Source organism: Fulmarus glacialis, unplaced genomic scaffold (assembly GCF_000690835.1).
Source record: "Fulmarus glacialis isolate BGI_N327 unplaced genomic scaffold, ASM69083v1 scaffold38545, whole genome shotgun sequence".
NCBI lineage: Eukaryota > Metazoa > Chordata > Aves > Procellariiformes > Procellariidae > Fulmarus > Fulmarus glacialis.
The window spans coordinates 18,819-39,955 of NW_009214317.1; the positions used below are offsets into that span (position 1 = coordinate 18,819).

A 21,137-nucleotide genomic window follows, 5' to 3' on the forward strand; every position below is an offset into this window, starting at 1 on the left:
ACTACAGGCAGAAAACTCAACTCAAACATTTCTACTGTTTGATTTTGTGATTTTGGCTGAAGAGTAAAGCACTTGATTGTAGAATCAGATTCTGAAGTTTTAGGGGAGCTTAAAATCTCCAAAAAAGCGTGGGAAAATAAAAGATGAAATATCCTTTCTCTACGAAGCCCATGGACCAACTGACATCCCACTCATGATTTAAAAATATACAGTTCCAGTTCCCAGTCCAATTCAAATGATATTGCTAGTAAATTTTAGTTCTTAACTGTCTTTGATATAGCTGTACAGAAGAGGCTTCATTTGCTGCTTTCTGATATCCCTGCTAATGCTGGTCCCAGGTATCTGTCTTGGAAAACATTTTTTACTTGCGAATTGGTTACTAGCTACCAAACAATCAGGAGAATCTAAATTGAGATCAGATCAACACAGGACTTGAAACTAAGCTTCTGTTGGTAAAACACACATCCCCAGCCACTGAAATCATTCCTCAAACTTTTCCTTTAAATATATAGACAGTTCTGACACTGATTCTTTAGAGTTTGTGTTTTGTTTGTTTAGGAAAAGAAAAATATTTTACCTTGATCCTTGACCAAGAAATTCGTAGTAACAAGAGGTGGGACCTGCCCTCTCACTCCAGTGACAAATGGTTCTGACCCACGGTTACTTCTGTCATCTTCAATCACTTGAATCTATGATGGAAAACACCAGATTAATATTTGGAGGTTTGGTTTCAAAGTACTGTAAAATAAAAAATTTATATCTCTAAGGCAGTGAAAAGGGAACCTGAGGCAAACATTACTATCTCTAAAAATAAGAAGTCTAAAGCAAGTAAGTTTTGTCAAGCAGTCACCTCTCAGTTTGATTTCGAGTAGTACTTAATGACTATAAAAAAAATTACAAGTTGTAAATAGTATTTTTCCCCAAGTATTTTGAGTAGTAGCATATTTTGTGTTTTAAGGCCTGATCTGAACTCATAAAAGCCAAACACAGATCAAGAAAGGAATTTCTGGTAGTATTCCCCTGTATACTGGTCCTAGCCAAATTCAAAGTAGAAGCTTCTGTAAGCCTCAGGGTGAAGTTCTATAGATAACCCGGCTTTTCCTTTCTGTTATGTTCCCACTGTTTTCATAGTATGCGTTTATTTCTAACCACTGTAACTCTGACCTAAAGACAGATGCTTGCAAGCTCAGGTGGAAGTCTTCATTACTCCGTGGTGCTCAAGAGTTTATGATTTGAATTCTGGAGATGTGGAGAGTGAAGTTTCAGTAGACTTGTCAATGAATCAAGCTTAAACTTCACAAAGCCGGTAAAAATCTTAAATTTCTTTGTATTTCAAATTCTTCACTAATGCCAATATGCTTAAGACAATGGAAATGCATGTAACAGTTTTACTTGACTAAAATGTCCACTGACCTTTGCATAAGAACAGAAAATTGTAGTTATACACAGTTTTAACTACATTTCCACACCGGTGCCTGAACGAAACCATTAAAGCTAGCAATCATTCTTCTGATCTTATTTTGCCACCAAACACACATGCCTTTGCTTAAATTGTGAAATGCACAAGTTTGCATGACAGAACTTCTACCCTCTCACTAAGGATTCCAAGTTGCAAGCAGAAAGCCTCCCATAGCGTCAGACAGTGACTACTCTAGGATAAATCTAGTCCCATTTCAAAAGTCTACAGACTGACTGACGTTGTATGACCAACTTTGGCTAAATGAAGAAGAAGTGATATGAGGGTAACAGAAAGTCAGATGTGGTTTTTTTCTTCAAATCCAAAAGGTAGCTGCTTTTTTTTTTCTTTAGGTAAGATTCTCTACACATAAACATTAAATTTTCAAACTCAAAATTTAATGGTTATGTATGAGCACAGATAATGAGAGAATGTTTATAGCTCCCCATGCCTCATATTAATCTACTAGAAGATTTATACCAGGAATTAACATCAAAACAAAACAGTTCATCTGCAATTTTAGAACTTCAAAGCATTAGCCCAGTACTGGTATATCAACAAGAACAGTAATCAAATTCTGCTCAAAACTGTTAGAAAACATGGCTACAAAGGCTCATGCTGTGTGTACGTTAACGCGAGACACACATTGTATGGACAATGATACTGATGGCTTACACTGAAAATGCCAGTTGGAATCTGATGAAGGAGATATTCTAAAGATTAGACAAAGTGAAGGGGAGACATTCTTCATGATCTGTTTCTGAAACAGTCTGCTTTCTATTGCCTCACCATTCATCACAGAAGATTTTAACAACCTCTTGTGGTGTAATGTTACTCATTTTGATAAGGCAAGCAGAAGACAGCAAGGAAAGGGTAAAGGATTAATGATGGAGGGTTAGTGAAGTTCAGGTTTCAGGCATGCACAGATGGTCACCAACACACAGACTACAATTGACATATATACAGCACTTACTGGACTAGGAATTGCATCTGGGTCTATTCTGTGCCTGGGTTTCTGCTGGGGTGGCAGCTCATTAAGTTGCTTTTTTAAAAAAAGATAAAAAGTAAGAGTGCCACAAAAAAAAAAAAGAAAAAGAAAAAGAAAAGAGAATAATAAACCAAAAAGTAACAGTGTTACTTCTCTCTACCCAAACCTGTAGCACTGGAATTAGATACATTTGGACATTGGTTCATGCAACAGGAAACATCAGCTTCTGCAGCATACACCGATCCCCAAACCAGTCTTGCCAGGATATTGGGCTTGGGCTCTAAACACGTTGCTATCAGAGGTGTGGCTCACGTGCTCATTTTGGTTAGAAATTGGGGGTTTATGCTTTAAGAACATGCTAAAATGAAGGCAACTGACACAAGCCATTTGAGATCTCCTTTAGTGGAAGAGAAGAGAAGCAGACAAGCAACTAAAGACTTCTTATATTGCACAAAAAAATACGGTCATAAACTTTACATAAACCTGGAGTCTAAACAGCTAATCTTTTTTGAAGAGTAGTAACTTCTGAACAGCATCAGTCCAGATCTAAGATGTAACTCAAGACCAAATTATTTTTATAGTTTTGAAGTAAACTGATCCTAAGCACTGCCCTGGAAAGGTTTCCTGTTATCAAATGTCCGTGGCCTTCTGAGACAATAACAGAACAGCATCAGCAGCAGTAGACTAGTGGCAATAATACTGCCAGGCTTAATATTACTCATCATTGCTAACCATTACACATCACTGCTCGTCCTTTCTCAGAACCTCCATTCTGAAAGATAATCCCAATTTGAGAAGTTGTCCATACTTGACTGAAGTAGCATAGTGACTTAATGACCCGAAAAAACGCTAACCAGCTTTTTGACAGATTATAGGAAAAGGGAAAGGAAAAGCACTACAACCATCTCCTATTAACCATACTTTAAACTTGGATCATAGAGTTCATAGATTATCACCTCAAAACCTGAAATTAGTTTACCTTGGAAAGTCATTAAGCAAGAATCCAGAAATTAAGAAACAAGCTTAATCAAAGCCCTCAAGGATTTTCAAAATGTAACATAGTACAGAAAAAGACCTGAGGAATTAGAGCATTGATTTGCATATGCAGTGCCTTTCTTTAGTCACCAAGAAAAATACTGCTTCTGGGCTTACTCATAACAAAAGACTGAAACTGGATATATGAGAGAAAAGTAAGCAGGAAAACAGACTGATGTTCTTTGGAACGAGAAACCTGTTTTCAGCTTTGGTCTTTGTCAGTTCTGTTTTATGTAAAGACACTATGGAAGAATTCACACTGGTAAGAACAAAGTAAGCTTACAGGGCTAGGAATGGAATCTGGATCCAAGCGTTTTGGTGGAGGTGGTGGTCCGGGTTGACTTCCATAATTTGGTGTTCCTGGATAGGCTCCTCCATAGTTTGGTTGGGGACCCCTCACCTGCCCAAAGGAACCTGACAAGAAAGGGACAGCAAAATCAAACAATAGCTAATACTAGGTGTTTCATTATTAGGCACTTCCCACCTTTCCTGCCACCGTCAAAAAACAAGAAAAAAAGTCAAGTGCTTTCCAGTTAATTAGGATTAAACATATTTATCACAGTGTTTCAGCTTAGACCTGTTCGCCTCTATCAATGATCCAATAAACTGATGGATACAGTCCTCCTTAAAACCAGACTTAACGAAACACAGTTTTTAGACTAACATAACTATTTTTAGAATAATATGATTAAAATACGCATTAAGATCATGCACTATGAACATTTAAGTTAAATTGCAGAACTGCCTAATAAAAAGTGCACACAGAACAGCCAAATAAGCTGATGACCCATAATTCCTCAAACTAAAGGTATGCAAGGATTAGACAATTTCAATCAGTTATGGAATAACAGCACAATTTACCCCATTACTGTTTTTACAGTTCATAGCAACTTGGACAGATATTTTTAAGTAATTTACTTGGTCAGTTGTGCAAAGCTGCATGGGGGACTGGATTCTCAGTCCTGACACTTGCACATGATTACTTTGTCCTAGCTATCTGTAAAGGTTATTGATTAAAAATCAGCCAAAACTGTTTATAATTCAGAAAGCTTAACTGATTTTACTTCTAAGCACACACAAAATGTCAAAGGTTCTACAAGGAGAAAGATACACAGTTTTGTGAATTAAAGAAGAAAAAGTAGCAACTCCTTTTCATATACATATTGTATATGCACACTGGCCACAAATTTAAAAAAAAAGATAGTAAGGCTTTTCAGGATTTCAGATCTCTACTTTTGAACAGATGAGGTTGCAGACATCAAATTAAAGTTCATAATAAAATTTTCATCACAAATTCTTGTAGTATTATGGCACTAATTATTAAAAAACTTTTTGGCAAAGACAGGATTCCTTTAGTCACATTAATCTGATTAAAACCTGTATGACAAATATCTTAGAATGACTCATCCTATTGTTTATCCTTCAGTCATGAGCACAGGGAAACAAGAGGGAAGCTTTGAAGTGCAGCCAGGATCCTGCAAGTAACAAACCTGAAATCCAGTTCTCAGTTTGCAGCACACAGAGAACACACATAACTTACAATTCTTACACTAGGAATACTCACCGTTCTGCTGCATTTGGTATCCTGGCTGAGGAGGATGAGTGGGAGGAGGTGGTCCATGGAGGCCACTCATGGGAGGCCCAGGGTGCGGCCCTGACATAGTTGATGGAGGTGGTGGTGAGGATACATGATTAGGCTGGGACGTTGGTGGTCCAGCAACTGTCTGCCCAGACAGTGGTGGGCCTGGCATGGTAGGTGGCCTTGGGGCACCTGTGGCAGGAGGGTAAGAGGAAGGTCCAATCCCTGTAGAAGAGGGAGGTGGGGCAAAACCAGGGACTTGAGTAGGTAGGCGCTGAGTTGATATTGGTTGACCAAGAAACGGAGGCTGTGCCAAAGGAAGACCCTGAGACACACTGGTAGGAGGGGGTCCTTGGCTTGCAGTGTAAGGTGTGTAGAGACCAGATCCTGTTGCACTAAAGCTTCCTGAGACTGGGGGAACCGATGTTGGGGGACCTGATAAGAAGAAAGATCATATAACATCATTTTATTCTATCCTCAAGACAATTAAGATGCAAGCAAAACCCATTTGCCCTAGATCATCTAAATAGGTCTACCACTTTCTCATCTTCAGATGGACTTGCCAGTCCTAGTAGAGACAAACCTTAAGCGAACACCCTTCTAAATCGATCAGAGAGCTGAAACTCCTCCGAGGGATCTGAAACTTGATAGTTCCTTCATTGTCCTCCCAAAGTCTGAGCTTCTTATTTTACATAATCAGAATATATTTCAGGATAAAAGGGCCAGAAAAAAGGGGCAAAGCCAGGAATATGCAAAACAAGAACCACCACAAGTCTGTCTACCGATTTCTTGAACTGAAACAAGTTTGTATCTTAAACTCCACACTAAGTTGGAGCCTGTAGCTCAAGAACGGTTTTGAGCTTCTTGGTTTTAATAGCATGGAACTAGCATCTTCTGTATTTACCACTGTACTATTTCTGAGGATAATTTAGACAAACATATTGCCAAAAGGCTGGAGAAATCTGCATCCCCTACTACTGATTTTCCTATAAAGTCTGTATTAGAGTATGAGAAATGCTTGTCAAAAAGTACTTTACCAAAACAATTTAAAAAAGTAAAATCAAAGTGTAGTCAGACCAGCTTACACGTATTAAAGACAAATCTCTAGTCTTCAATTTAAAAAAAAAAAAAAGTCCTGTAATCTACAACAGTGGGACTGTAGATCTAATACAATAGAACAAAATATTTAAATTCAGTTTATACTGTTTAAGTAAGTATCTTCTCAACTTCCAGCAAATAACTTCACAGAACCATTCAGAGTAATTTCAGCCCTTTGTGATTTACTGAGCCCTTTTTCCTTCTTTTTTTTGATTGGGCTGCTGCACAACAGTGGCAAGGCATGTAGACTCTCCAACAGCTTACTTAGGGATAGACTCTTTTTGTGTTTCACACCAAGATTCACGTAGTTGAGGAGAAATATTGTTACTCTCTTTTGTTACTCACGTCCTGCAGTACTTCCTGCATTATCCCCTACAATAGTCTCAGTTCTGTTTTCCCCAGTGATGACCTTATTAGTCAAGGAAACTACTGTTTACTATGGCAGATGTCAACACCCAGAGAATTCCCATCACTATATGGTAATGAATCATTGACAAGAGCAAATCTTTTATCAAATTACTAGCATAAATGAAAAGCAATAGCATTATTTCTGTAGCCAGGAAACCTCACCATAGCCCAGTCCAGCTGGGGGAGGAGCAGAGGCCGTAGTACTACCAATTGTCATCCCTGCCATGTGATTGCTGAGCTGCTGTACACTGGCTGGGGGGGGACCATATTGCTGGAACGTAGATGTCTGGCTGACAGGCGTGGGTGCTGAGCCTGGCAGAAACGGCTGAGAAGCAGGTGGCCTGAGAAGGAAGATGAGAAACTTCACTGGATTCCCCATTATACAAGCAGTTACAATTCTCTGTGCCTTCTAAAATTGTTCTATCACATAAGCACTAGCTGGGTCTCAATTATTTACATGAAGCACTGCAGCTCCGTTTCAGAAAAATAATTATATATCCTGCACGGATCTGAATCCCTTTCATAAAAAAAAGTCTATTAGTTCTTAAAATCAAGTTCTACGTTTACAGCAATTTTTTGTTAATTCCATTTTAGTTATCGCAACAGATGAGAAATACTGCAACAGAGTCTACAGGGTAAGCAACACTAAGGCCTGCACAGCTATGTAAGAATGCTCTGTTGCTCAAAGGATTTGGACTGTCCAGCTGACAGTGTTGAGCTTCACCAGAAGGAAACAAAAACCAACCACTTTCCCCATAACCAGTAATCAGAATGAAGCAGTGAGGACTGTTGCCACTTTAATCACAGAGGTAATGGCAATACCTTTCTGAAGAAGATGCCCAAGAGCTTTAAATGAAGATAACTCAGGGATCCATAATGGACAGAAAAGGACCCAGAGCCAATACTAAGGAATTACTCAGTAATGACAGACAGCAACATGCTCCAGACAGAGATCAATTCACACTGCCAAGGAGTCAAATACCATGGCTGTGTGGATGCAATTGTTTTAAAACAAGACAGATTATGGGAATCAGAAAATTCCTTATGGGAAAATGACTACCACAAAGAAAGCCTTTGGAGGAGAAGTAGTTTCGACCAGTCACTGCCATCTGCTCATATCCTTCCAGAAGTTTTTCATCTCCAGATATTCTTATTGTCTAACAAATACCCCTACAGCAAAATGTTGTTCCAAAGCAACAGGGAAGCAATAAAGAAAGTCAATGTCCACCACAGGAAAAACAAAGTATTTAGTTTGTTTTAGATCCTAAAAGGTCTAGACCTAGCATAGGTCTACCAAGGCAGGTCTTTATTATGATTTGCTCTACTTGCATGTACCTCTGCATCGGGGCTGCTGAGGCTGGAATCCCATTCTGCACATCTCCGTGTCCAAACTGACTGTATGCCAGGTGGCCAGAAGGAAGAGATGCTCCAGTGGCTGGAGGGGGAGCTCCAGATGTTGGAGGGGCTCTTAACGAACCTACAGACATAAGGGAAAATAAAAATAAATAAATAAATAAATTAAAAAATCACAAATTACTCATAGAAACAAGGGCTTGACCAACTACCATGAAAAATCCAGGAAATTAAAAAAAGAAACAGTTTAGTGGTGGCCAAATTGATGTATCAATACTCCATGAGCAACAAATAATTTATACAACTATATTAAAAGTAGCAAAACTGAAAGCACAAATATTTTTAGCCAGTGTCACTGGTCACCATCTCCACACACACCAACTAGAAAATATGTACTGTGGAAGGTATTCAAAAGACAATTTAATCTTTTGATGAAGAAAAAAATGTTATCTTGTCAGTAAGGTATTAAATTCTTCTCCCTCCAAGTCCAATTATTTTTATCCAGACCACAGAGAGTATTCACATGAAACCTAATGTTCACTACAGGTCAGTTTTCCCTACTTGAAAGGTAAGCAGGTTATGTGAGCGAATTCCATTTTCAAAAACTACATCCGACTAACTGCTTTTTATATATAACATAATGGGGCCACCACAGACTATTCTTCCCAACTTCTCAAGGTTGGAGGCTAACAAGAATACTTTCTCATCTTTCAGACTGAGCTGGTTCAGTCACAGCCCAAACATATTTGCCTCAGAAACAAGTCTTCACGCTTTCCATAGGCTGCACAATGCTGGATACAGTACCAGCAGACCAACTGCAGTGTCTACTTCCAAAAAAGAGAATATAAACTTCTATTTTAATAATATTATGTTAAAAATGCTGATAATTAGAACAACCATATAACCATGCCTGCTAACCACAAGGGAACATATTTCATGTATGGGATATCATTAAATACAGGTGACTAAGTAGAGTAAACTGCCCCATGAGACCGGGGCAGCACATACACACTGTTGTGTGTCTCTGACAGTGACTGGCATGACAAATTTAAGAGGCACTCTGAAACCTTCTTGTGAGGAACCTTTACGAAATAGGAAATAAGAGAAGCCATTTTTCAATTCTACAGTATAATTTATAAACCAAAGCATAAAGTTTCAACTCATATATTTTTATCTTATCTGCTACATGTAATTCTTAGTAAGCTTGTGGATGTAAATTCAAGGAAGGAATTAACTAGACCTTGTATGAATAATCAGTAATTTCTTGGAGATTTTTTCTTTATTACTAAACCTCCTCCTATTCTTCATTTTGAGACTTAGGACTTAATTATTTCCAGAGACATTTATTATTTTTATATACTTTCATCTCATTAAATCTTGTCTTTTCTACACTACTGTTACAGCACCTTCGTCTTACTGTTCCTTTGGCTAAACATTTCCCTATCTCTAACTGTTTGTATGTTGTGTGGTATGTCTTTTTCTGAATGTCTTTTGTGATACCTTTTCAGTTAATTTGATATACTTTCATCTATTTTGGAATCTCTTTCCTTTGATAGTACATGTAAACTGTTTGGCACTATTATCTTTTGTCTTTGAAAGCATATTTAATCCAATTCCTGGAGGGATCCTACACTTTTTAACTTCCCCCCCCTCAACTTTAACAGGCATAAAATTTGACAAATACATGCTTACTTCAGAAAAAGCTTCTGAAGTCTTTGTTTTCTAGTTCTTGTCAGAAATATATTTCTGTAATCATTACCACAAACTTCTCAAATAGCCACTGAAAAAAATTCACTTGAACATGTATGAATATCTAGTGGTTTATTATTTTAAGATTCATTACTCTTGAGGAATCCTGAAGTTCCCCTTCAACACCTTTGAGATATTGTTCTTACTCATCACAGACCTCAAAATGGAGGTAGATTACAGCAAAATGGGAAATGCCTGTGATTTTACTCAAAGCCCTGAGACTATATGGTCTTGACCCAGTTCTGACTCCTTACTCTTCTAAACAAATTGACACCACTGGAAACAGCCCTTCTAAAATACCACTAGTTGGAAAGAAGGAAAAATACAATATGATTTCTTGCAGTGTTTCTAATTCTTACATCTTGATTGCTAGCTTTGCAAAAGTATTTCCTTCTTCAAGCCACAGCTTTTGGAATCGTAATTATTCCTAACATATATGTGGTTTCCATGCTATAGCCAAGGAAGCTAAAAACTTCTTTTTTCCCTTAAGTGAAAGCACAAGTTACAAACGTCTCATGACTTCCAATAACAAACTCATGGTGCTTGGGGAGATTTTTCATTTCTTCATGGCAATGCTATCATTTCAAATCTCACATTTTAGCTCCCTCTCAGGTGGGAGACTGCATTCTTTTAAACTAAAGATTCTCCCTGACAGAACCTGAACAGGCCAATTCCGGTTTTGAAATCAGTCTTCAGAAAACATTAGGCTCAAGTCACGTTTTATCTATGAATCTGCAGGCATAAGGGATTTCTACTAGGATTATTTCTTCATATCCTATTTATGTTTCTGGAGTGCTGCCTACAAATAGATTGGGAAGTGTCCCACCCACCTCTGCCTGAATAATCAGGTACCCACACCTTTTGAGATAAATATCCATATTAAATAGGAACTTGGCACAGAGGAAGCAGCACAGCACAAACACTCCCACAGAAAGGACACCATTTACCTATGAAATTAGGTGCAAGAGAAGAAGTGTCAGAGTTGAGAGATACAGGAGAGCCCTTCGAAGGGAACCCCAAGGAAGGAAAGTAACCTGGAAAGACAGAATATTCCAGTAAATCAAGCCTGAGAGAAAGCACCAAGAGACAGTGTTTCCAATGCTGAGGACATCTGCAGTGCAGAAACTATCATATACATAAAATCCATGTCACATTTACCACATTATTCTTTAAGCTATACTCCTTCTCACTGTTCTACCACAAACAACATATATTACCAACATAGTTCATATATTAACGTTAATACAAGTGTTAATAGTATCATAATCTGAGTCTATGTAAAACAATCCAACAGCAGCCTAATTGTTACTGGTATTCAGATAATGTGTTTGCACTTTCAACTGCATGATCTCATCAGAAGGAAACTGATAGACTGACTGAAAGACTGCTGCAAAGTTGTCCCAGTTCTTTCAACATTCTCATAGCAAGAAGCAGCTATTTTCAGCTAGCAGCACAGTACTCCACTTCTGGTCCCACGCAAGATTAGCATCTGGCACAGCATTCCCATGTTTCCATTAGTTAAAGCTAGGGTTTGTCACATAAATCAGATGGGAAAGACTCTCTGACTGAGGATGGCACCTGCTCCCAACACTTCTCCACTGAGTCCTCCAAGCAATTTTATTGTTATTTTTAAAATAAATCCCTAAGACAACTACCTTGAGATCACAGAATAACATTGGCAGTTTTCCTTTTATCCCTCAGTGTTCACTAAATTCCTGTCACTCTAGAGCCTCTGAAATTAATTCTCTCTCCTCTACATTATGCAGCTACAACAGGTCTTGCTACAAAGACCTGCAATAAACATAACATCTTGGAGATGGGGGTAGAAACTATCACCATCTTCACTATCACCTGTTTGCTCTCTTTGACAATGCATTGTTTGCCACTCTTTTCCACCTGGGTATAATATTCAGCAGCTACTACAGGTCAACTTCTGGCTGTTGTGCTAGTGCTCTGAATTTTACTTTCCTTCCTTCTAAAGATAGAAGTCCTGGATTTACAGTAACAGGTCCAAAACGCACAACTTGCCAACTGAGATTTCCTTAATACCGTCTGCTAAGTCTAAGAAGGATGGTCTCAGAAGAAAAGACGGAAGAGAAATCTCCACAAACCATGGGCGGCCTTTGCCTGACATATCAATAAAGTACAGGAGATACTACTTAAGAGTAGTGCAATACACTTTTGTTGTCCAAATGAGACCACTTTGTTGTCCTCAGTGTCACACTACCTTTCAATCATTACTGGCACAAACAAAATCTGCATTTTTAATCTGCACAAGTTTATGTGCATGTTATCAAGCTTTCTAGGTATGTCCTTACTGAGCTGTCATGAACCACATTTCAGTTGTTCTGAAATTAAAAAAGGCAAACCAGAAATAATTCAGAAGGAAAAAAGTTAATTCCCTTAAAAAGAAATGCTTTTCAGACTTGTAAATAATTCTTGAAGTATCTGATGGAAGATGCTCATCAGTTTCTAAACATTCTCCACACTGCTAACAGCCAAAACCTGTTTTCTATAAATAGCTGCACTGATGAAACTTTTCCAACAAATCTGTAGAAATCTTCATCCTTTTTGAATCTCCTTCTCTCCCTCACTGAAGCAAGTCCAATTTCTCCCCATTCCTTCCATGGGACAGGAAACACTAGTTAGTCAATGGCTACATTGAGCAGCCAAACAGAGCACTCAATGGCTGAGCTCTGTCTTCCCAGGAAGCAGGATTTCTTTCCTCTGCCCAGTGCTGACACTCATTAGTTTTATAGGAATTTAAACCCTCTGTGAAATTAGTTCAAAACTCACAGATTAAAGTGTTGTTGGAAGAGATTTATTGAGAGGAGGGGAGGAAGAGGGTTAAGGAAAGAAAAGGAAGATGGAGCAACTGAATAACCCATTCTTTAGCACACCACACTGACTCTTCTTCTACTCCACTACCCTGCTAACTCCAGACAAAAAAACCCAACAGTGCAATCATTCAGCTCCCACATTTCAGTCTCCCACTTCTGTTAGTTTCAAGACAACTATAGACACTTTGATTGTTCTATCCTTCTCACTGAGTTTGGTTTAAAATTCAAGAAGTTGCAAAAATTCAAGATGTATTTGGAGGCGAAAATAATACAGAGACTATTAGCATGATTAGCATATTCCTCATTTCCTTAGAATATCAAGCTGAAATCTAAACAAACATTTCAGAGTGAAAGTTTGTGTTGTGCTTATCTCAGCAGAACTCAATTAATCCACATGATTCTGAAAGGCAGAAATACTTCTGCTCAAAGCAATAGTATTCTGTCCTCTACATTTCAGATGTTAAAGTCACTATTAATCTCCTAAAGCAATTCAGGTACTCGGAAACAAAGACTCCTAAAGTTCTTTAATAATTTTAAGTTAGCCTTTCTTTTGAAAGCAGGAAAAAAAAAGTTGAACTATTTTTTTTTTTTTAACAGACAAAACCAACAAGTGATATGATTCTGCAGAATCAGGGAAGTTCCGGAACACATTAGCTTGCCCACATGTCCATAAACTTTCTACTGATTTTAAAGGCATTAGAGAAGATAGCTCCAAATACACTTTCTGCCTAGAGTTGTATGTCAGAACTTTCCACGTAATAATGTAAGGCAGTCTCAGTTATAAATCTGTTACAGTCCCTAGCTGCTGCCCCTCAACATAACCTCATCAGGAAGACTGTCCTAGTCAGGTGCTTCTGTACCATGGGGGCAGGAACATATAGGAAAAAAAAGCAGGCTGTGCTTCTCAACATGTTAATTTTATGAGCTATCAAAAGAAGAGTAAGCCCTACTAAAATGGACAAATGACAGAACAATAACCTCAGAATGTACAGGAAGAACATGATTTTTAACATCATGTAAGCTACATACAGAAGAAAAGATAATTGCTACCACAAAATAAAGACTAACAATAGGAAGCATACAGAAATTCCATGCATGCAACAATTCACAGGTTATCAATCATTAAGTTTTGACTGAGAAGTACCTTGTGGAGGGACTGGCTGTTGATATCCTGGCATCGGACCATTATAAGCTCCATATTGCGATTGAGGAACCCCTGGCAATGGCTGTCCTCCGTAGGCAGGCTGCTGGTATCCCTGATATCCAGGCTGAGGTTGCCCGTAAGGAGGCCCTGTGTGAGCTTGCTGGTTTACACTCATTGTATTCACATCCCCAAACTAATCTCACCTGCAAAAAGGGGGGAAAAATGGCTTTTAGCAGACATAAAACCAAACTGGCCAACTCCTCTACTGTTTTCACAGAAATGAGAGTTCCTGAGATACTAGGGAAAGTAAAATATTAATGATTATTTACTCTTGCACAGCAATTTTTTCAAGTAAGATAAATGCTTTACAAGAGCTAGTTAGAAAACAGTATTTTCAGAAACTATGTTTTCTGATCAACTTATTCACTGCTTCATCCTGGCTAGACTTGTGATCATCATCTTAGAAAAAAATCATAATTTGCCATTACATAGCAGATGATTATCAAGCTTCCTGAGACACCTTACGAACTACTTCCACCTCACAGAACATCCGACCAACAGAAAACAGATTTCATGACATAGATGGGAGATTTCTTAACATAACACTTCAATAACACTGAACAAGTTCAGCTTTCATCTCTATGTTAGTCTACCTGATCGTGCTTCCTTGCTACAAGCACCACGCACTTCACGATCCACAAAGGCTGCTCCTTGAAGTGTTTGACAGAATCCAGAACAGGACCAATATAGGGTTTTTTGCCTTTTTTTTTTTTAAACAATAGATTTCAAGTCCTTGTTATGTACATAAATTTCAGAAGAAAGATATTCCAAAAGCAGCATGTTCATCTAAGAAAGATGTTCAAAATGGAAAAGCATCACAGGCAAAAATGTCTCTAAAGGAGTTATACAAAAGGGAAAGACCTGAAACAGAATGTCAGAGACAGGAGAGATGTTTCTTAGCAAAGTTATGCAAGAAATCTTGCTTAACGTAGAGATTCTCAATTCTTCTAACGAACTGTATAAAGAGGTTGACTAACTTTATGAAGACAGAAACGGCATTGAGAGACCCCAAACCAAGCAGGCAGTTCTTACAATACCACAGTACCAAGCAGGCAGATAAGCTACAGAGCCCTTGAGTTGTGGAGAGCCAAGGACATGACTTCACAGGCAGGAGATTCCCTTATGGTCTATTTCTCAAGGATATTTTGCATGCCCTGTACTTCTTCGGACACTCCGTATGTCACTGTTACCCTCTTCAGCTAAGACGATCTGCACTAACACTGTAAAGAAATGTGTGTTTAGAGCAATTTAATTTTTTATTAAAAGACTGCAGTTCATATAAAAATGCAAAGTTAAGGTGAAGCAAATAACTAATTTTGCCCTCATATTTTGCTCCAAACCCTATGATGAATTTGTGCGTTAAAGATACATAATAAATCTTAAGACAGAGGCGACATAACAGCTGCAACAGCCATCAGTCAGTTGAGGCAAATACCAAAAAGGAATCTACAGCTTAACTCAAGCAGATAACAAAATACCTGGCTGTTTTGCCTATACATTGATTAGAGTATGCCAACCAATGCTAAGGTTGGTTCTTCACATTACCGAAAATACGATGTCAAAGAATTATTTCAACAACTGACACAACAGTTGTACAGCAAGGGCACTAAAATAACTACAGCTCTGTAAGAACCATCCACACAGAAAGAAATTCTTTCAGATACATAGATATATATAATAAAGGGAAAATACATATATCACAACAGAGCGATCTAATTATTTACAGAAGAAAGCTAGCATAATACATACATACTACATTTAACCTCCTGTAAGTAGTAAACATGACAAATGTCAATACTAAGACTGCTAATGCTTACTGTGAAATTAGATATTAAACTTTATATGAAAGGAAATAAATGAAGTTTTATATTTTTATTCTTCAAGCTGTATAAAGATAATGATAGGGCTTTTGTTTAGAAAAAGAACATATCTTGAAATATTTAAAGGTAATTTGCTCTTGAAAGTAACACATAATGTCATTTGCAACAGCTTACAACAGTGTGACAGAATTTTTGATCAGCCTGCAGTGTTTTTAAACATGATAAATACACGATAAACATGACGACAAGAAAGTCATTGCTGAAGATTCTGGTTTCCTACACCACCTTTGACTTAGTTCTGCAGAACAGTCTAACCTGAGCACCATGGGGCCAGAATATCTGGACTTTGGGACCTGCTCCCTTCCCAAGTTCCCCTGAAGGTTAACCTCTTCCTCCCCAGGTAGGCTACCAGTGTCACCACATTGCAATCACAGACCTACCTCCAACCACCTCCTGTTCAGTGCAAACAGTAAAGCAGGAGAGTTCCTCCTGCAGAGGTGGGGGTAAAGGGAAGGGAAAATACCGCAAGAAGAATGCTCTACCCACACATCTTGGAACATCCGGACAGAGCTTCTGCCAAAGAAAGAGGGCTTGCTTTCTCTTCTTCCTGCCCTTCACTGTTGCTTATTGGAATGTGCATGAGGAACTTGGCTTCTAGTCACTGCTCCTACAAACAGGTCCTTCCTCCAGGAAGAACTGCAGGCAAAGTAGCAGCATCCTGCAGGATACCTCCTGAGTTATAATCATTAAGACACTCTTCACAGGTTACACCTACAGAAATCCTTGAACAGATCTTTGAACAAGGAATTACTACAGGGCAGGAGGAGATTAATTTTTCATGCTTTTTTTCTTTTTTTTAAAGCATGATGGGGCAAGAACTCAAGCACGTCCCTTGCAAACCACTTCTGACTTACTGTTGTGAGTGTATACTCAGTAAGTGACCTTACCTGATGATCTTTTACTATCCTCTTTTCAGCCTTCCCTCCCCTCCCTCATGTGAACATCAGTATTTCCCACTTGAGCAGGTAATATCTGTTGGCTTGCTGCTCTCTCCGCAATAATACTGAAACCAAGCGGTAAGCTCATTTAATGCAAGTCTTAGAGAGGAAACGAGTTTTTAGCTAATTTCCTACACTTTCTATGGAAAAAGTAGCTACACAAAGGAGATGGTTCTAACTCAGTGTCGCAACTGACAGAAAGGTAGATACACCTCAGACCTTTAGCTAGCACATGTGGCAGCCAGCACAGGCTAATCTCCACCATAGTACAAGCTGATGCTTGGTCCATACTGGCAGAGGGTCAAGAAGGGAGCTAGAAAGGAGGAGGAAGACTCAAGAACAAGCTTGGTGTTGAAGCTGGGGAAAAGGCTGCTTCATTATTTCGGTTGCTTGACTTGCTCTAAACGTAAGGCTAGTGGCATGCTTGCTCATCACTGATGTGGAATACCATAAAGGGCAGGGCCAAGAGTATCTACCTCTGAGAAGACGGTTGTCACTGAATGAGACCATTTTCCTTCTCCCCCAGTACAAGTCATTTGTATTGAACAGCATTCATTTTGTCTCCACTCAAAAAATATATATGTAAATTAGAACTGGTCACTTTAAGAGATATGAGGAAAGGGAGAATTTTACACTGTTTATGACACGATAAAAAAAAAAATCACAGAAAGAATATATATGTGTATATATATGTGTATCATATGTATATATATGTGTATCGTATGTGTGTACATATATGTATATATACATCTGATATATATATGTATATGTATATATCTGATATATATGTATATATCTGATATATATCTGATATGTATATGTATATACATCTGATAGGGAGAAATGGAGAAAATAGGCCGTTTCACTTGATAAAAATACGAGGATATTCCTTTGCATGTAGTAACACATGACCAGAACTAAGCCAAACATAATATCAAAACATGTTGTTGAACATCATATTACTACTCAGCAGTTAAAATACACAAAGCTCAAATAAGCAGGACTCACGCTATTGGGAAAATACTATGACAACAAGCGGTCATTACTATAAATAACAAACAATTTTCTTGCAAAGCACAAAGCAGTCACTCTATGCCATTTTCTATTCCTCTGTATAAAGGCAGTTGACCATGGAAGTTTTGGTCAAAATAGTTACACAGCTAAAATTCATACTGGAACTGTTATACAAGACAGACAACCACTGCTGATCAGCAATGAACTGATGGGAGAAAAATACACAGTAATACTGGGCAGGGGGGAGGAATCTTTTAACTTTTACGATACTTTCCAGATTCCTCAGTATCCAAACAAAGCAGACTACGGTGCAGTTTTTATAGACTGTTTTTTTTAAAAAACCTAGTGATTCATATGAGCTAGTTTCAATCAGCAAATCTCCCAAATCACTGAAAACTGCATATTCATCATTTTTTATGCTCTGCATTCACTGTTAATGCCCTTTTGAAACCGAAAAGCTTGATCTCATCAGTTCTTGATCGCTTTCTAAAGGAAACGCATACAGCAAAATTGCTTTCCTTCAGAAAGATGCTAGTGCCTTTTTTCTGGTCCCAGAGAAATAAAAGGCTTGTTTGTTTCAACTTCTGGGGAGACTGATCCTTTAAAAAAAAAAAAAAAAAAAAGACAACAGCACGGCCTCCTATATTACGCTGAAACTGAAGGCAATATGTCTACTTAATTTCTGAACACAGAAATCAAAACCATTTCCAAAAGATGGGACAGAAAGGGACAATCAGCATCCTCACAGACCAATTCAGAATATTACCTACAGTGCTTTTAATGCTTCTGTTCTGCAACTTTCTGGAGAAGCAGCAAAGTTATGCCATTCTTATAAAGACCTAGACTCTGGAGCTAAGAACACTCTTCTGAAAGGCAGATGTCCTTGCTTTTGTTTCACCAACATCTTGACTACGGTCCTCTACAAGCACTCATGGAACACTTGGTTCTCTTCAGATACAAGAAAATCCTGTTTTGTTTTTCTACAGAAAATCCTGGAAAAGAAGCTCATATCCTGGAAGCCAGAGACTGCCAACTGATGGGGAGGCACTCAGGCCATTATAACAGGGTGCCTCCCATACATTTGTCCAAATCAATCCAAATGGCACTACTGGAACTATAGTTGTATACAATTCAGTTGTATTTTTGTGGTGCTCTGTCTTTCCACCTCGGCAGATTCTCACACCATATGTAATATTTTCTTCATCTATGCATTTTGAGTCACTCCCAGAAAGATCTGTTTTAACAGTTCACGTGAGGTATAAGACACACAGTTTTCAAAACGAAACTTTACAATTGAGAATCAGTGAAAGTCCAGAAGCTACAGTATTTTCACTGAAGACACTTTCAGGAGAAGAAAGGATAGATTAGCTGCTAGAATTTCTTGACACAATAGGTACTGGAGCAGATTTTTGCAGTCCAGTCTTTCCTGGGCTGTTTCAAAGAGGTCTTTCAGGCTTCAGGACGTTAAAAATCACAGTTTACATCTAAGGTGTGATCACTCCTATGTTCTTCTAAAGAAGGGCCACATTAAACCCTGTTTTGTCAGGCTGATTCATGATCTTGGGCAAGGTCCAATACAACATACAAGTTACGAGAGAGTGGAAGTGGTTAAAAACTGAATACAAAAAAACCTTAGCCCTGACCTAACCTTAAACCTATGACTATTTCCCACCCCTGCCACCACCACCAGATTTTTACTTAGTCAACAAAGAGTATAAAATGTGATTGAAGTGTCCTGGTGGGACTGATTTACATCTCTATCTCTGTAATAAAGCTCTAAGAAAAGATTTCAAAAACACTCAGTTATGGGCTTTGCTTCTAGAGAGCAATCCTGCGGAGGCAAAAGTAATTGAAAATATGACATCAACAAAATGACAGAGAAAGATTTCTCTCCTCCTTAGCTACCTCCACATACATGTTACAACGTGCGAAGCCATCTGACTCATTTCTGTGAACTTTGCAAAAGTATAATTGATTAGGAAAAGTCACAAGAGCAGTTTAAAGTTTAGAGAAGAGGCCAGAAGAAAGAATGGATGAACAGGAATATATAGAATAAGACTATAAAACATGTTATAATGCTAAGCAAGTTTTGTTCACATTTGTAACACTGACCGTCTTTCAACCAAAATTTCTGTACTCTGACTTCCTCTACGCAAATATGCATTACGCAATTCCCATCACTCACAAGAAACAAAAAAGCTTGGAATTAGCTTTTTCTAAGGCATACTGCCCAGTTTGTACTGTCTTTTAGTGTTTTCTATGTTAACAATGAATCTTGCTGAACATATAAGAACAAGCTCTATCTTCACAATTCATCGCCAATAAATTTTTTCAAACCTAAAGAACAAGAAACATCCACCTTCTCTCTTCTGTGGAGACCTTGTTGTTGATCACTTTTAGTCACTCTCTGTACCTTGCCCTTCCTTAGCCAACCATCAATTCTTTCTTGGATTTTTGACCCTCCTTCTGATAATAAGTGTTACAGGAAGAAAATATAGTCCCTACAGTAGCAGGACAAAACATTCAAAGAGGTACAAGCATCAAACGACTCATTGAAGAAATACTCCTTTAGACATCTGTTCACTGCGATAACTCAGCTTTCAGCCACGAAATTAGAACCTAGAGCTAATGTCCCAGCATATTAAGAAGAAATATTCCTCATATGGATGCCCACTTCACAGTCTGTCTATAGCAATAAAGAATCCTGAGTGGTACAGCTTCAAGCAGAAAAGGGTAGTTCCAGAAGCAAGAACCTTTTCCACACAAAAACAGATAGAAATGCTTATGCTTCCACAGACAGCATATATACATGATTGAAGGTAAGTCTCCTCTAAAGAGAGAGGCTCTGGAGTTTTAGCCCACATATATTTCTATCCACCCCATAACCAGAACACCTACTCTAAGAGAATGGCAGGTGGAGGGGGGAAGGTTAAAGCCAAAGTTCCCTAAACCTACTTAGGACAACTTCACATTAATAAATAGTAAAGACTTTAGGACAAAACCAGCAACGAGTCACCTCCCATTCTAGGGGTGTGATTTTGTTGCGAACAACAAAAAAAAGACATCGCATGTTACGTGTCAGATGGCGATTTCTCTCCCTCTAACATACATTCCCCCCCCCACCCCCCCAAACATTTGCTAAAGTTGACTAAGGAACACTGTAACAGAAAAGGATCTAGAAATATTTTTATGGAACTATCACATTAATGGCTAAAAATCAACACTGAGTACCAAACTGAAAAATCTGTATTTTAACATGATTGTGCAAATGTTAACTCTGGTGAATAACTTCTGATGCGGTGTAAGCAATTCAGCTATGTTTCAGCAACCACTTCCATCAGCCAGTAAGTTTAAACAGAACTTCACCTACAGTGTGACAGTTACCAAGGAGGCCCAGTTTGGATGGGTTTGCAAAGTCTCTCTGATGAAGATTTCAGAGCTAAGACACCACACACAGATACTGAAAAATACTCAAGTACATCCCAAGAATAAAAAGAAATGAAACTAACCTTCATTCTACTCCAAAGAGCATTGCTCAGAAAGAGTGAAAGCGAACTCCAACAATACAAAACAAACACGTTTACATGGAAAGCAA

At 38.3% G+C, this 21,137-nt stretch overlaps 1 protein-coding gene across 2 annotated transcripts in view; it reads right to left on the minus strand.

Annotated features, from left to right (window-relative positions):
* The window catches only part of SEC24C (SEC24 family member C), a 29,359-nt gene extending 15,502 nt beyond the window's left edge, over window positions 1-13,857 (minus strand). The window contains exons 1-7 of one of the 2 annotated variants that reach the window (XM_009578516.1): window positions 13,651-13,857; window positions 10,614-10,700; window positions 7,900-8,041; window positions 6,727-6,905; window positions 5,044-5,493; window positions 3,763-3,893; window positions 578-689 (exon numbers count right to left, since the gene is read on the minus strand). In XM_009578516.1, the coding sequence (XP_009576811.1) occupies window positions 578-689; window positions 3,763-3,893; window positions 5,044-5,493; window positions 6,727-6,905; window positions 7,900-8,041; window positions 10,614-10,700; window positions 13,651-13,825 (1,276 nt within the window). In that variant the 5' untranslated portion in view covers window positions 13,826-13,857. The remainder of the gene's footprint in view (window positions 1-577; window positions 690-3,762; window positions 3,894-5,043; window positions 5,494-6,726; window positions 6,906-7,899; window positions 8,042-10,613; window positions 10,701-13,650) is intronic. The other variant, XM_009578517.1, reaches the window with a different exon arrangement.
* Between the last annotated feature and the right edge of the window lie 7,280 nt (window positions 13,858-21,137).